This window comes from Salvelinus fontinalis, chromosome 6 (assembly GCF_029448725.1).
Source record: "Salvelinus fontinalis isolate EN_2023a chromosome 6, ASM2944872v1, whole genome shotgun sequence".
Lineage (NCBI taxonomy): Eukaryota > Metazoa > Chordata > Actinopteri > Salmoniformes > Salmonidae > Salvelinus > Salvelinus fontinalis.
In genome coordinates, this window is record NC_074670.1 from 73,597,877 (window position 1) to 73,611,577 (window position 13,701).

General features: G+C 43.6%; 1 protein-coding gene across 1 annotated transcript in view; it reads left to right on the forward strand.

Moving 5' to 3' along the window:
• The first annotated feature begins 2,871 nt into the window (after window positions 1-2,871).
• LOC129858681 (cohesin subunit SA-2-like) overlaps window positions 2,872-13,701 on the forward strand; it is a 38,781-nt gene continuing 27,951 nt past the window's right edge. Inside the window, exons 1-7 of the mRNA XM_055927983.1 lie at window positions 2,872-3,057; window positions 6,008-6,136; window positions 6,270-6,348; window positions 8,536-8,688; window positions 9,777-9,950; window positions 10,140-10,344; window positions 10,455-10,606. Coding sequence (XP_055783958.1) covers window positions 6,093-6,136; window positions 6,270-6,348; window positions 8,536-8,688; window positions 9,777-9,950; window positions 10,140-10,344; window positions 10,455-10,606 — 807 coding nt within the window. The 5' untranslated portion in view covers window positions 2,872-3,057; window positions 6,008-6,092. The remainder of the gene's footprint in view (window positions 3,058-6,007; window positions 6,137-6,269; window positions 6,349-8,535; window positions 8,689-9,776; window positions 9,951-10,139; window positions 10,345-10,454; window positions 10,607-13,701) is intronic.

The window sequence follows — 13,701 nt, forward strand, 5'->3', positions numbered from 1 at the left end:
AAACTCAGCTGCATTTTGGTTCGATCCCTGCTCCTCCTCTTCTGATGAAGAGGAGGAGGAAAGCCGTTACAAAAATCAAGCTAGGTAAGAGCTCATTATTAAATATATTTAAGTGATTAATAAGACTAAACTAGATCAAAGATAATTCAATAACAAATGTTGTGTTGCACCTTTAACCAATAGCCTAAAAAATGAACAATTCTTGAAAAAATACAGACTTTTGATTGTCTTTATTAAGACATCCTCTATATCAAATTTCGGCCAGACCGACCAGCCAGCCCGAGCTGCCTGCACGCCCAACCCCCCACCAGTCTAGTCAATAACTCAACTCTGTCCCAACACAATTTCCTTCCCAGTTCACACCTTTAATTGTTTTAATTCCCAAGAAAATGGTTTAGAAACAACAAAAAAAACAAAAAAAAACACACATAGACCTCAAATATACATTAACACACAGAAACAGAAAATCCTCCATATAATTAATCTCATAGGACTAATAGTACTGTAGAGGTCTTTTTACTTGCACACAATATATCCGGGTCACCGGATACGTCTTGTCCCTAGGGGTCCACCACCCTGCAGCTCCCCAACCCAACACACCCCACTCAGCTTTAGGATCTTAGTGAAACATTCATTATTGAGCTTAGGTCAGTGTGTATGTGTTGCGCTCATTCACCGAGTTGTAAAAGCAAGCAGAGCAGAAACTGGCTACTCATTAGTTTACTGATTTAGCTGTCAATGTAACTGCTGTTTAACTTAACATACATTTTTTAAACTATTGTTTATTTGAAGTGCTGAGCTAGTATTGTAACTGACATGTAATGTTAGCTAATGTTTCATTCCCTCTTAACTGAGGTGAATATATAAGCTACACTAGCTAGTAGCTACCACAGCCAGGTCAGCTTTAGCCTCTAGTTATCTGTCAGATAGCGATATGAGGTGGCGATTATTACTGTTGCTGTTAGCTGTTGTTTGTATAGAAATGTTTTGTAGCCTTCGTTTTGTTCCGTTTCAGAAGTACATTAACTTGGCTAGCTTTCTCCAGTTGATGTACTGTTAGAGAGAGAGCTGGCCAAAAGTTGGCTAACTTAAGCTATTATTTTTGCCTCAATCACACTAGACCTGAATCAAACGATGAAACCAGATGGCCAAATGATTGAAGACTGATATTCTGACATTCTTTTCATTGCAGCGTGAGTTTTATTAGTCAGTATGGCAATGTTATTGATCTGTCAGTTTCCCTAGCTAATTCCCTACTTTTCACACTGGCACAGTAATACACAGCTCTAACATAACAGGCTTCACTGTCATGGTGCACAGTAGAGGTCTACGCAGAACCGATTTCTTCATCCTGCTCCCACCACACCCGCTGGCTTTCGGTCTGACTCCTACCAGCTACTGCAAGAACTGGTCCTAAAAACAACCTAGTCCCGCAATGTAACTTTTTACATGCTGTCTAGACCAGGCACAAAGATGCATCCGTGTCCGCCATCGTACGCATGTTGATTTTGTACATCCACACCAAACGCGATCCAGACACGCAGGTTGAAATATCAAAACAAACTCTGTCCCAACTATATTAATTTAGGGACAGGTCTAAACTGGATATCCACTGGATATCATAAGGTGAATGCGCCAATTTGTAAGTCGCTCTGGATAAGAGCGTCTGCTAAATGACTTAAATGTAAACAAATTAAACATTCATGGACATTTAGCTAGCTAATTTGTCCTGGGATATAAACATTGGGTTGTTATTTTACCTGAAAGGCACAAGGTACTTTTTTTCTGGATCTTTTTAGAATTTGGACCCATTTTGAGTCACACAAAATAGTGTGTTCTCTACTGAGACATTTAATCCACAGATAAAAGGGGAATCTAATAGTTTCTAGTAAAATCTCCTCCTTCAGTAGTTGTAGTAGTAGCAAAGATTTTTATAACTAAACCAAGATAGACCACAGCCCGATGTTTTAAATGGGAACAAATTAGTCATAGTGGGCAGAACAAGCAAGGAGGTGGGCAGAGCCAAGCACAAGCTAGCGAGATCCTATTGGTGCGTTCTAGCATACATTTGCATATTTTAGTTAGGGAACGCCTACTCTGTAAAGTGTGTGTGTGCAATAACTAAATTCTCCTTTGCACGCCTCCTAAACAACCTAAAACCAACTCTCCTGTGCTGGTCCAGCCAGCCTTCCAGAAGTTTTGCCTTCATGTGGCCGATGTGAAATGGCTAGCTAGTTAGCGGTGGTGGCCGCTAATAGTGTTTCAATCGGTGACGTCACTCACTCTGAGCCCTAGTTGTTCCCCGCGGCTTTTGTGGCGCGATGGGTAACGATGCTTCGTGAGTGACTGTGGTTGATGTGTGCAGAGGGTTCCTGGTTCGAGCCCAGGTTGGGGCGAAGAGAGGGACGGAAGCTATACTGTTACATTCACACAGCCTGTCTGCCAACTCTGTGGTGTCTGTGCGTCCTAAATACAGCCTGCTGACCACTCCAAACAGCCTACCTGACCGCTCGGAGGCGTCCGCATGGTCCTAAAGTACACCATTGCCGTCCTTTGTATCACTGCTCTTATCACAATGATAAAACTGGGGAGGGGGGCAAAAAGGCAATTTCAGAATGTGGTGGGGACATGACCCCTGTATCCAAACCGTGGCCTGGTCGGTTTGGTCTTTGCAAGCGTATCCGGAAGTCTTGCGATGTTGCGCCTTTAGGTTTAGAAACTCAGCAGTAGGGCCATCCAACCCCCATCTGTCACGTACTTGCTGGCAGCTGCACAGCTTGTAAATAACCGCTAGATGTCAGATCACTTACGGTCACGGGGAATCGGAAGTATTTAATCTGGCCGCTAGGGGGCAGCTGTGCACCAAGAGTTTTCCTTCCCCCTCATCGTCGAAACAACAAACCCTACTACGGAGCAAGTGGCGGGGTGAGAGCGTCCAAAACCGCCTCTGACCGCCAGTTTCAAACTCATTTGCGGAAATCGTGGTAATATCCATAAAAAGAACAGACAACGACTCAACAAAGTAGTGTCTCGTTTGGAAATAAATTGAATAACGGGGTAAGTTATAAAATGGCGGAGTGGAATCTCGAAGTTAGTTGGTTTGTAGCAATTTTGTTGGTAGCTAGCTTCTCATGCTAGCTAGCTAACATAGGCTAGAAGTGCGGAGGCTGCTAGCTACGGAAAGTCGTAAGCTAGCCGCTGGCGCTGTAAGCTACTTTTTTGTCTAGTTTATCGTGAATCTGTGTTACGCATACCCGAAAGTAGACTAATTTCACTGAAACATATCTAGTAAGTTAGCTAAGCTAATATATATTACAAAGTGTTTGTTTACATCCAATAAATGTTGTTCTGTTGAGGAGTTAACGTTAGGTAGGTAACGTATCGGAACTCCCGAGGCAAGATGGAGGACGTAGGGACGCGGTGTTTTTATGTAACTAAATGGATGTATTGTTGCTCCACAACAAGTGTGTTGTATAAACAAACTAATTTAGATATTTACATGAACTTTGAGTGCCACGCCGTATTAGCTAGCTAGCTAAATATCAACTGTTTTATTGATAATATGGCTGGCTATCCGAACTCCGTTCGATTGCAGGCAACGGGCTAGGATAGCTAATGTTAACATGGCTAACTAGCCAGGAAACTAGCTAACATAACAAGATGGAGAATGGTAGCTAAGCTGCAGCTATACTAAGCTAACGTTAGTTAGCTACCCAGTCAAAATTGAGATTTGAGTGTTTTTGCCCTGTTTGAACTGTAACTAGTTAGTTTACAGAAAAGTGGGTACTACCGTTACTTGAAGGATACAATTTTAACTCTTGGTTTAACGTTAGCCATAGATGGCAAGTTGTTATTTTCATGTACGTAAAGGGTGACGTTCTGATGACAGCTGATGATGTTAAGCTAGCTAGCTTCGTTAGCTGGCTAGCTCTTTGGCAAGCCAGTCCGGGCAACCTCTCGACATAATACCGGTGTCAATTCTGGACAGTAGCCATCACTGAGCAAGCCCAAGAGAGCGGCTGTCATACTACCTAGCCAACGGTAGCTAGCCTTGTTCAGGATGCTCTCCGTCGGTTATTTCGACGACGTTAGCTATCGCTAATATAGTTTTAACGTGCTTTGTGTTGCCCAGGCACCCGGGTTTGGCGCCACTTTTTCAGTCCCCATCTTCGAAGTCTTCCTCTCTAGTCAACCAGCCAGAGCGACTACTGTCTCGCGAGTGTCTCCGCTTGTGTAATAAGAAACACAGGATGTTGCTAGCTGATGCTGTTTTATTGCTTGGCAATACAGTTGTAGCTGTATTGTACAATACACTGCTAGCATGTGTAGCTGTATTTGACCCAATTTCAAACACATTATGTATGAATTTAGCTTGCAAGAATGGCTTTGGGCAATTAGATAACATGAAATAAGTCTAATGTCCATTGGAATTGTCGAATGTGTATTGGAAGTCACGTGTTGTAATTCAAGACCATGGGATAAAGTACTTAGCTATCTGGCATTTTAAAGTTGAGTTTGAATCCATCCATTTCCCATTCCTTACATCTCACTGGTTGATGAGGGTAAAGATGCCCCACTTCTCCCCCCAAAAAGCTTTTTACAACCTGCAGAAAAGCATAAACCGGTTACTTACAGATACGAGCAATTTTATTGTACAGTCAAATGCAATTGATTCCTCGTTGGTCGTTACAATTCATTTTCTGATTGACACCTCCTACTGTAATCCTTAGTACAGTATAGTACAGTATGTCCACGATCGCAATTAAGACACACCCAGGATAGGCTGCTAGGCTCATTTTGGCCTCCTGTAGCCCAAAACCTGTCCTGACGACATGCTAGTATTAACAATATTGTTGATTCATTTTTATATATAAAAATGAAAACTATTAAATAATATTTGTTTTTAATGTCGTAATTTGCTTGAGTATCCCACTCTCCTCCCTGCTGTTTGCTTTGTAATATATCCACTAGTGTTAATACTTTGTTCTGATTGGTTAGGATCTCTAACGAGGATGAAGTGAACTCTCCTTTATATGGTCATGGAGGGACGTTCCAATGTCCAGCCCTGGGGTGATGTTTCCTGTAAACCAAGGAGCGAGATAGCCAATCAGCTCACAACTGAGCATGACAGTAGGGATAGAGCCCGCCCCCTGTTACCATGTGAAAGCAGTATATATATATTTTTTTGTCTGTGTGAAGAACCACTGGCTCATACTGAGGCCTGTTCACGGGATGCAATGTGTATGTTGTAGAAGTTCAGCAGCAGGTTATCATACAACTCCTCTCAAATCAAATTGTATTAGTCACATGCGCTGAATATAACAGGTGAAATGCAGTGAAATGCTTACTTACGGGCCCCTAACCAACAATGCAGTTTAAAAAAAATACAGATAAGAATAAGAGATAAAAGCAACAAGTAATTAAAGAGCAACCGTAAAATAACAATATCGAGACTATATACAGGGGAGGTACTGACACAGAGTCAATGTGCGGGGGCACCGGTTAGTTGATGTAGTATGTACATGTAGGTAGAGATAATAAAGTGACAATGCATAGATGATGACAACAGAGAGTAGCAGTGGTGTAAAGAAATGAGGTGGTGGGGGGCGATCACTGCAAATAGTCTGGGTAGCCATTTCACTAGATGTTCAGGAGTCTTATGGCCTGGGGGTAGAAGCTGTTTAGAAGCCTCTTGGACCTAGATTTGGCTCTGCGGTAGCTTGCCGTGCGATAGCAGAGAGAACAGTCTATGACTAGGGTGGCTGGAGTCTTCAACAATTTTTAGGGCCTTCCTCTCTCTGACACCGCCTGGTATAGAGGTCCTGGATGGCAAGAAGCTTGGTCCTAGTGATGTACTGGGCCGTTCGCACTACCCTCTGTAGTGCCTTGCAGTTGGAAGCCGAGCAGTTGCCATACCAGGCAGTGATGCAACCAGTCAGGATGCTGTCTTCTCTGAATGTAACTCCAATACCCATGCATTCTCTTCCCCTTCTGTTTTCTCCTCCAGGTCCTATGCTACCGTTCCACTGCCTTGTGGACACTGAGGATCTGAGGTCTGTTCTTATTTGAGTTGGGTCAGACATGATAGAGAAATGATAGCAGCACCAGAGTTACCGTCAGAGTTCCACTATCCTCAGTAAGTGGCTACTTCCATGGTGTGTGTGTGTGTGTGTGTGTGTGTGTGTGTGTGTGTGTGTGTGTGTGTGTGTGTGTGTGTGTGTCAACCGGCATGCAACAGACTGTTTCTAATGTGTGTGTTTTTTTGCCAGGGATTCGGACACCCGTTTCTCCTCAGACACAGACTTCTCTGAGGCTCCTGATGTCAGTATCAACCCAACCAAAGGAAAGGTACGACCAGGCCTCGTCTTCCTCAAGCTCTACACCACAGCATATTATAACCTCTTCCCCAAGCTATATACTACATATTATAAACTGGGTGGTTTGAGCCCTGAATGCTGATTGGCTGACCGTGTACCACGGGCATGACAAAACAATTATTTTTACTGTTCTAATTACGTTGGTAACCAGTTTATAATAGCAATAAGGCACCTCCGGGGGTTTGTGTTACATTGCCAATATACCACGGCTAAGAGTAACCTTACTCAAGGTTACATAATATTAGAGCCTCTTCCTCACGCTATACCCCACAACATAATATTAGAACCTCTTCCTCACGCTATACCCCACAACATAATATTAGAGCCTCTTCCTCACGCTATACCCCACAACATAATATTAGAGCCTCTTTCTCACGCTATACCCCACAACATAATATTAGAGCCTCTTCCTCACGCTATACCCCACAACATAATATTAGAGCCTCTTCCTCACGCTATACCCTACAACATAATATTAGAGCCTCTTCCTCACGCTATACCCCACAACATAATATTAGAGCCTCTTCCTCACGCTATACCCTACAACATAATATTAGAGCCTCTTCCTCACGCTATACCCCACAACATAATATTAGAGCCTCTTCCTCACGCTATACCCTACAACATAATATTAGAGCCTCTTCCTCACGCTATACCCCACAACATAATATTAGAGCCTCTTCCTCACGCTATACCCTACAACATAATATTAGAGCCTCTTCCTCACGCTATACACCACAACATAATATTAGAGCCTCTTCCTCACACTATACACCACAACATAATATTAGAGCCTCTTCCTCCCGCTATACCCCTCAACATATTAGAACCTCTTCCTCCCGCTATACACCACAACATAATATTAGAGCCTCTTCCTCACGCTATACACCACAACATATTAGAGCCTCTTCCTCCCGCTATACACCACAACATAATATTAGAACCTCTTCCTCACGCTATACCCCTCAACATAATATTAGAACCTCTTCCTCACGCTATACCCCTCAACATAATATTAGAGCCTCTTCCTCACGCTATACACCACAACATAATATTAGAGCCTCTTCCTCACGCTATACACCACAACATAATATTAGAACCTCTTCCTCCCGCTATACACCACAACATAATATTAGAACCTCTTCCTCCCGCTATAGCCCTCAACATAATATTAGAGCCTCTTCCTCACGCTATACCCTACAACATAATATTAGAGCCTCTTCCTCACGCTATACCCCACAACATAATATTGGAACCTCTTCCTCACGCTATACCCCACAACATAATATTGTAACCTCTTCCTCACGCTATACCCTACAGCATAATATTAGAGCCTCTTCCTCACGCTATACCCTACAACATAATATTAGAACCTCTTCCTCCCGCTATACCCCACAACATAATATTAGAGCCTCTTCCTCACGCTATACACCACAACATAACATTAGAACCGCTTCCTCACGCTATTCATAGGTTGCACCTCTGTCTTGGTTATGCCATTGTTATGAATGTTCACAAGATGTCCTCTATCGGCGGTGTTTTAAAGTGGTGAGAAGCCCAGTCGTTCTGGATGGAGGCTAACTACTGTTTAGTCAAAATTACACTATAGTGCCTGGAAATACCATGACATTGCTAAAGTAGTTAAATATTTAGTAGGAAACTACTTTTCCAACATTATCATGTTGTCAAATTTACTTTAAAGAGATGGCAATGTTGTTATTAGCTAGCAAAGTTTGTCAGAAATAGCTAGCAATGCTAAAGTTAGCGAGCTCAAATCCGATGGCCTCCCCTCAATGTTAGCTAGCTAGCTAACGTTATACTGCATCTAAAGTCAATTTGGTGACATCAAAAGATTTTCCTACTAATTATTTGACCCCCCCCACCCCCTTGGAATGTCATTGTATTTCCAAGCCAATGTAATGCATTTTTTAAATTTAATCTTCATCAGCGCTCTTTGATGATGCATTAAGTAGAATGCTCAATCGGGCATCAGTCCAAAACAATATTGTGACATAACATGCAATCCATCAATACACACCACGTAATATTCACTTCATCCTCAAGTTACTGTATACACACCACATAATATTAGTAAGTATTATGCTGTTTACACTTTTATTGACTTTTCTCTTTCTCTCCACCACTCCCTCCATCCCAGGGGGGGAAAAAGGGGAAGAAGGCGGCAGGAGAGAAGGGTAAAGGAGGGAAGGGAGTGGGGGGTGCAGGGAGGATGAACGGCCACTACCAGGAGAATGGCATGGAGAACCTGATGCTGTTCGAGGTTGTCAAGATGGGCAAAAGCGCCATGCAGGTGTGTGTGTGTGTGTATACGCTGCTTGACCAAAAGTATGTGGACAGCTGCTCGTCGAACATCTCATTCCCAAATCTTAGGCATTAATATGGAGTTGGTCCCCCCTTTGCTGCAATAACAGCCTCCACTCTTCTGGGAAGGCTTTCCACTAGATGTTGGAACATTGCGGGGGACTTGCTTCCAGTCAGCCACAAGCATTAGTGAGGTCGGGCACTGACACTGGGCGATTAGGGCTGGCTCGCAATTTGTTGTTCCCATGGCAGCGAGCTTACACCACTCCAGCTGACGCTTGGCATTGCGCATGGTGATCTTAGGCTTGTGTGCGGCCGCTCGGCCATGGAAACCCATTTCATGAATCTCTCGACGAACAGTTCTTGTGCTGACGTTGCTTCCAGAGGCAGTTTGGAACTCGGTAGTGAGTCTTGCAACCAAGTACAGGTGATTTTTACACGCTTCAGCACTTGGCGATCGCGTTCAGTGAGCTTGTGTGGCCTACCACTTCGCAACGTTGTTGGTCCTAGACATTTCCACTTCACAACAACAGTTGACCAGAGCGGCTCTAGCAGGGCAGAAATTTGACGCACTGGCTTGTTGGAAAGGCATCCTATGACGGTGCCACATTGAAAGTCACTTCTTTTTTTTTCTCTATTTTATTCCAATGTTAAATTTATTTAATTTTTTATACACCTGTCAGCAACTGGTGTGGCTGAAATAGCCGAATCCACTCATTTGAAGGGGTGTTCACATGCACTATGCTTCTACCGTGCTTCTACACCTGCATTACTAGCTGTTTGGGGTTTTAGGCTGGGTTTCTGTACAGCACTTCGAGATATTAGCTGATGTACGAAGGGCTATATAAAATAAAATTGAAATTGATTGACTATGTGTTTCACACACTATATATACAAAAGTATCTGGGAGCCTACACACAGAAGTGGCTTGAGCCTTTAACAGGCCAATAGTTTATTTGATTATCAACAGTTCTTGATTATTTAATGACCAGAACAGCTTTATTAGAGTTGAAACACAGTGACTGTATGTTAGTTGTACTTATTGTCTAACTCTGCTGCTGTTTGTCCTGGCTCCAGTCTGTGGTGGATGACTGGATTGAGGCGTATAAAACCGACAGGGACATGGCTCTGCTAGACCTGATCAACTTCTTCATCCAGTGTTCTGGCTGTAAAGGAGTGGTCAGTGGAGAGATGTTCCGAAACATGCAGAACTCTGAGATCATCAGGAGGATGACAGAGGAGTTTGACGAGGTAGGTTTTGTGTGTGAGTGTGTGAGACGTGGTAGGTGCATCACTCTGGGTTAAAGTTTAGTTGGTCACCTGAAATGTACCAGTTGATTGGTTCAGTTTTACATGTCATTGCCCTTTGAGTTGCATGCAATAGTGAAGCCATAACTCCCATAAACATTCTCTCTCCACCCTCCTCCTACCCCTCTATAGGACAGCGGAGACTATCCTCTGACCATGGCGGGTCCACTGTGGAAGAAGTTTAAGGGTAGTTTCTGTGAGTTCATTGCTGTCTTGGTGAGACAGTGTCAGTACAGCATCATCTATGATGAGTACCTCATGGACACGGTCATATCGCTCCTCACCGGACTGTCGGACTCACAGGTCCGAGCCTTCAGGCACACCAGCACACTGGCAGGTAATAGAGTGGGTGAGGCGAGGGCATATGTCTGTCTGTGTTAGTCGGTTATTTCTGTCTTCCCTGGGCACATGGGTACGCTGATTAACTGTCTGTGTATGTGTGTATAGCCATGAAACTGATGACAGCCCTGGTGAATGTAGCTCTGAACCTGAGCATCAACATGGACAACACACAGCGGCAGTACGAGACAGAGAGAAACAAGAATGTCGCCAAGAGAGCCAACGACCGCCTGGAGCTACTGCTGCAGAAACGCAAAGAGGTGAGAGGGATGAGGTCAGAGTTAGGTTCCTCCTGGGTTGGTGTTTGGGAACTGGCTAAGGCTTCTTGGGCCTTTGGTTTAAGGTTAGTTTGGCTCACGTTTTCCTTAGGGTTATCTGCTCTCGCTGCTTCTCAGAATGTGCTTTCTAAAACATCCTCTCTGCACAGACAAGTTACCCAGGTGCAGGAGCTTCCTGAGAGTTGTTTTCCAATCAGATGATGTATTACATTTAGAGATGAGGATGCTTGAAGACATGCTGTAGGAGCGTAACCAGTCAGTTAGCCTGTAGTCAGACAGGGAGAGTTAAAGGGTTCTACTAGGCCCTGTGGTTGAGCTGGCATCAATGGCTGTGTCCTAGTTTATATAACACTGTGTCCCACTGGGCTTCCATCTGCACGATAATTCTACTACGACCCCACCAGAACATGAAACAATGCTGTCTCCTCCTACTAATACAACCCCACCAGAACAACATGAAACACTGTCTCCTACTACTAATACAACCCCACCAGAACAACATGAAACACTGCTGTCTCCTACTACTAATACAACCCCACCAGAACAACATGAAACACTGCTGTCTCCTCCTACTAATACAACCACACCAGAACATGAAACACTGCTGTCTCCTCCTACTAATACAACCACACCAGAACATGAAACACTGCTGTCTCCTCCTACTAATACAACCACACCAGAACATGAAACACTGTCTCCTCCTACTAATACAACCCCACCAGAACAACATGAAACACTGTTGTCTCCTACTACTAATACAACCCCACCAGAACATGAAACACTGTCTCCTCCTACTAATACAACCCCACCAGAACAACATGAAACACTGTTGTCTCCTACTACTAATACAACCCCACCAGAACAACATGAACCACTGCTGTCTCCTCCTACTAATACAACCCCACCAGAACAACATGAAACACTGCTGTCTCCTACTACTAATACAACCCCACCAGAACAACATGAAACACTGCTGTCTCCTCCTACTAATACAACCCCACCAGAACAACATGAAACACTGCTGTCTCCTACTACTAATACAACCACACCAGAACAACATGAAACACTGTCTCCTACTACTAATACAACCCCACCAGAACAACATGAAACACTGCTGTCTCCTACTACTAATACAACCACACCAGAACATGAAACACTGTCTCCTCCTACTAATACAACCCCACCAGAACAACATGAAACACTGTTGTCTCCTACTAATACAACCCCACCAGAACAACATGAAACACTGTTGTCTCCTACTAATACAACCCCACCAGAACAACATGAAACACTGCTGTCTCCTCCTACTAATACAACCCCACCAGAACAACATGAAACACTGCTGTCTCCTACTACTAATACAACCACACCAGAACATGAAACACTGTCTCCTCCTACTAATACAACCCCACCAGAACAACATGAAACACTGCTGTCTCCTACTACTAATACAACCCCACCAGAACAACATGAAACACTGCTGTCTCCTACTACTAATACAACCCCACCAGAACAACATGAAACACTGCTGTCTCCTCCTACTAATACAACCCCACCAGAACAACATGAAACACTGCTGTCTCCTACTACTAATACAACCCCACCAGAACAACATGAAACACTGCTGTCTCCTACTACTAATACAACCCCACCAGAACAACATGAAACACTGTTGTCTCCTCCTACTAATACAACCCCACCAGAACAACATGAAACACTGCTGTCTCCTACTACTAATACAACCCCACCAGAACAACATGAAACACTGCTGTCTCCTCCTACTAATACAACCCCACCAGAACAACATGAAACACTGCTGTCTCCTCCTACTAATACAACCCCACCAGAACACCATGAAACACTGTCTCCTACTACTAATACAACCCCACCAGAACAACATGAAACACTGCTGTCTCCTACTACTAATACAACCCCACCAGAACAACATGAAACACTGTCTCCTCCTACTAATACAACCCCACCAGAACAACATGAAACACTGTTGTCTCCTACTACTAATACAACCCCACCAGAACAACATGAAACACTGTCTCCTACTACTAATACAACCACACCAGAACATGAAACACTGTCTCCTCCTACTAATACAACCCCACCAGAACAACATGAAACACTGTTGTCTCCTACTAATACAACCCCACCAGAACAACATGAAACACTGTTGTCTCCTACTACTAATACAACCCCACCAGAACAACATGAAACACTGCTGTCTCCTACTACTAATACAACCCCACCAGAACAACATGAAACACTGTCTCCTCCTACTAATACAACCCCACCAGAACAACATGAAACACTGTTGTCTCCTACTACTAATACAACCCCACCAGAACAACATGAAACACTGTCTCCTACTACTAATACAACCCCACCAGAACAACATGAAACACTGCTGTCTCCTACTACTAATACAACCACACCAGAACATGAAACACTGTCTCCTCCTACTAATACAACCCCACCAGAACAACATGAAACACTGTTGTCTCCTACTAATACAACCCCACCAGAACAACATGAAACACTGTTGTCTCCTACTACTAATACAACCCCACCAGAACAACATGAAACACTGCTGTCTCCTACTACTAATACAACCCCACCAGAACATGAAACACTGTCTCCTCCTACTAATACAACCCCACCAGAACAACATGAAACACTGTCTCCTACTACTAATACAACCCCACCAGAACAACATGAAACACTGCTGTCTCCTACTACTAATACAACCCCACCAGAACAACATGAAACACTGCTGTCTCCTACTACTAATACAACCCCATCAGAACAACATGAAACACTGCTGTCTCCTCCTACTAATACAACCACACCAGAACATGAAACACTGCTGTCTCCTCCTACTAATACAACCACACCAGAACATGAAACACTGTCTCCTCCTACTAATACAACCCCACCAGAACAACATGAAACACTGTTGTCTCCTACTACTAATACAACCCCACCAGAACATGAAACACTGTCTCCTCCTACTAATACAACCCCACCAGAACAACATGAAACACTGTTGTCTCCTACTACTAATACAA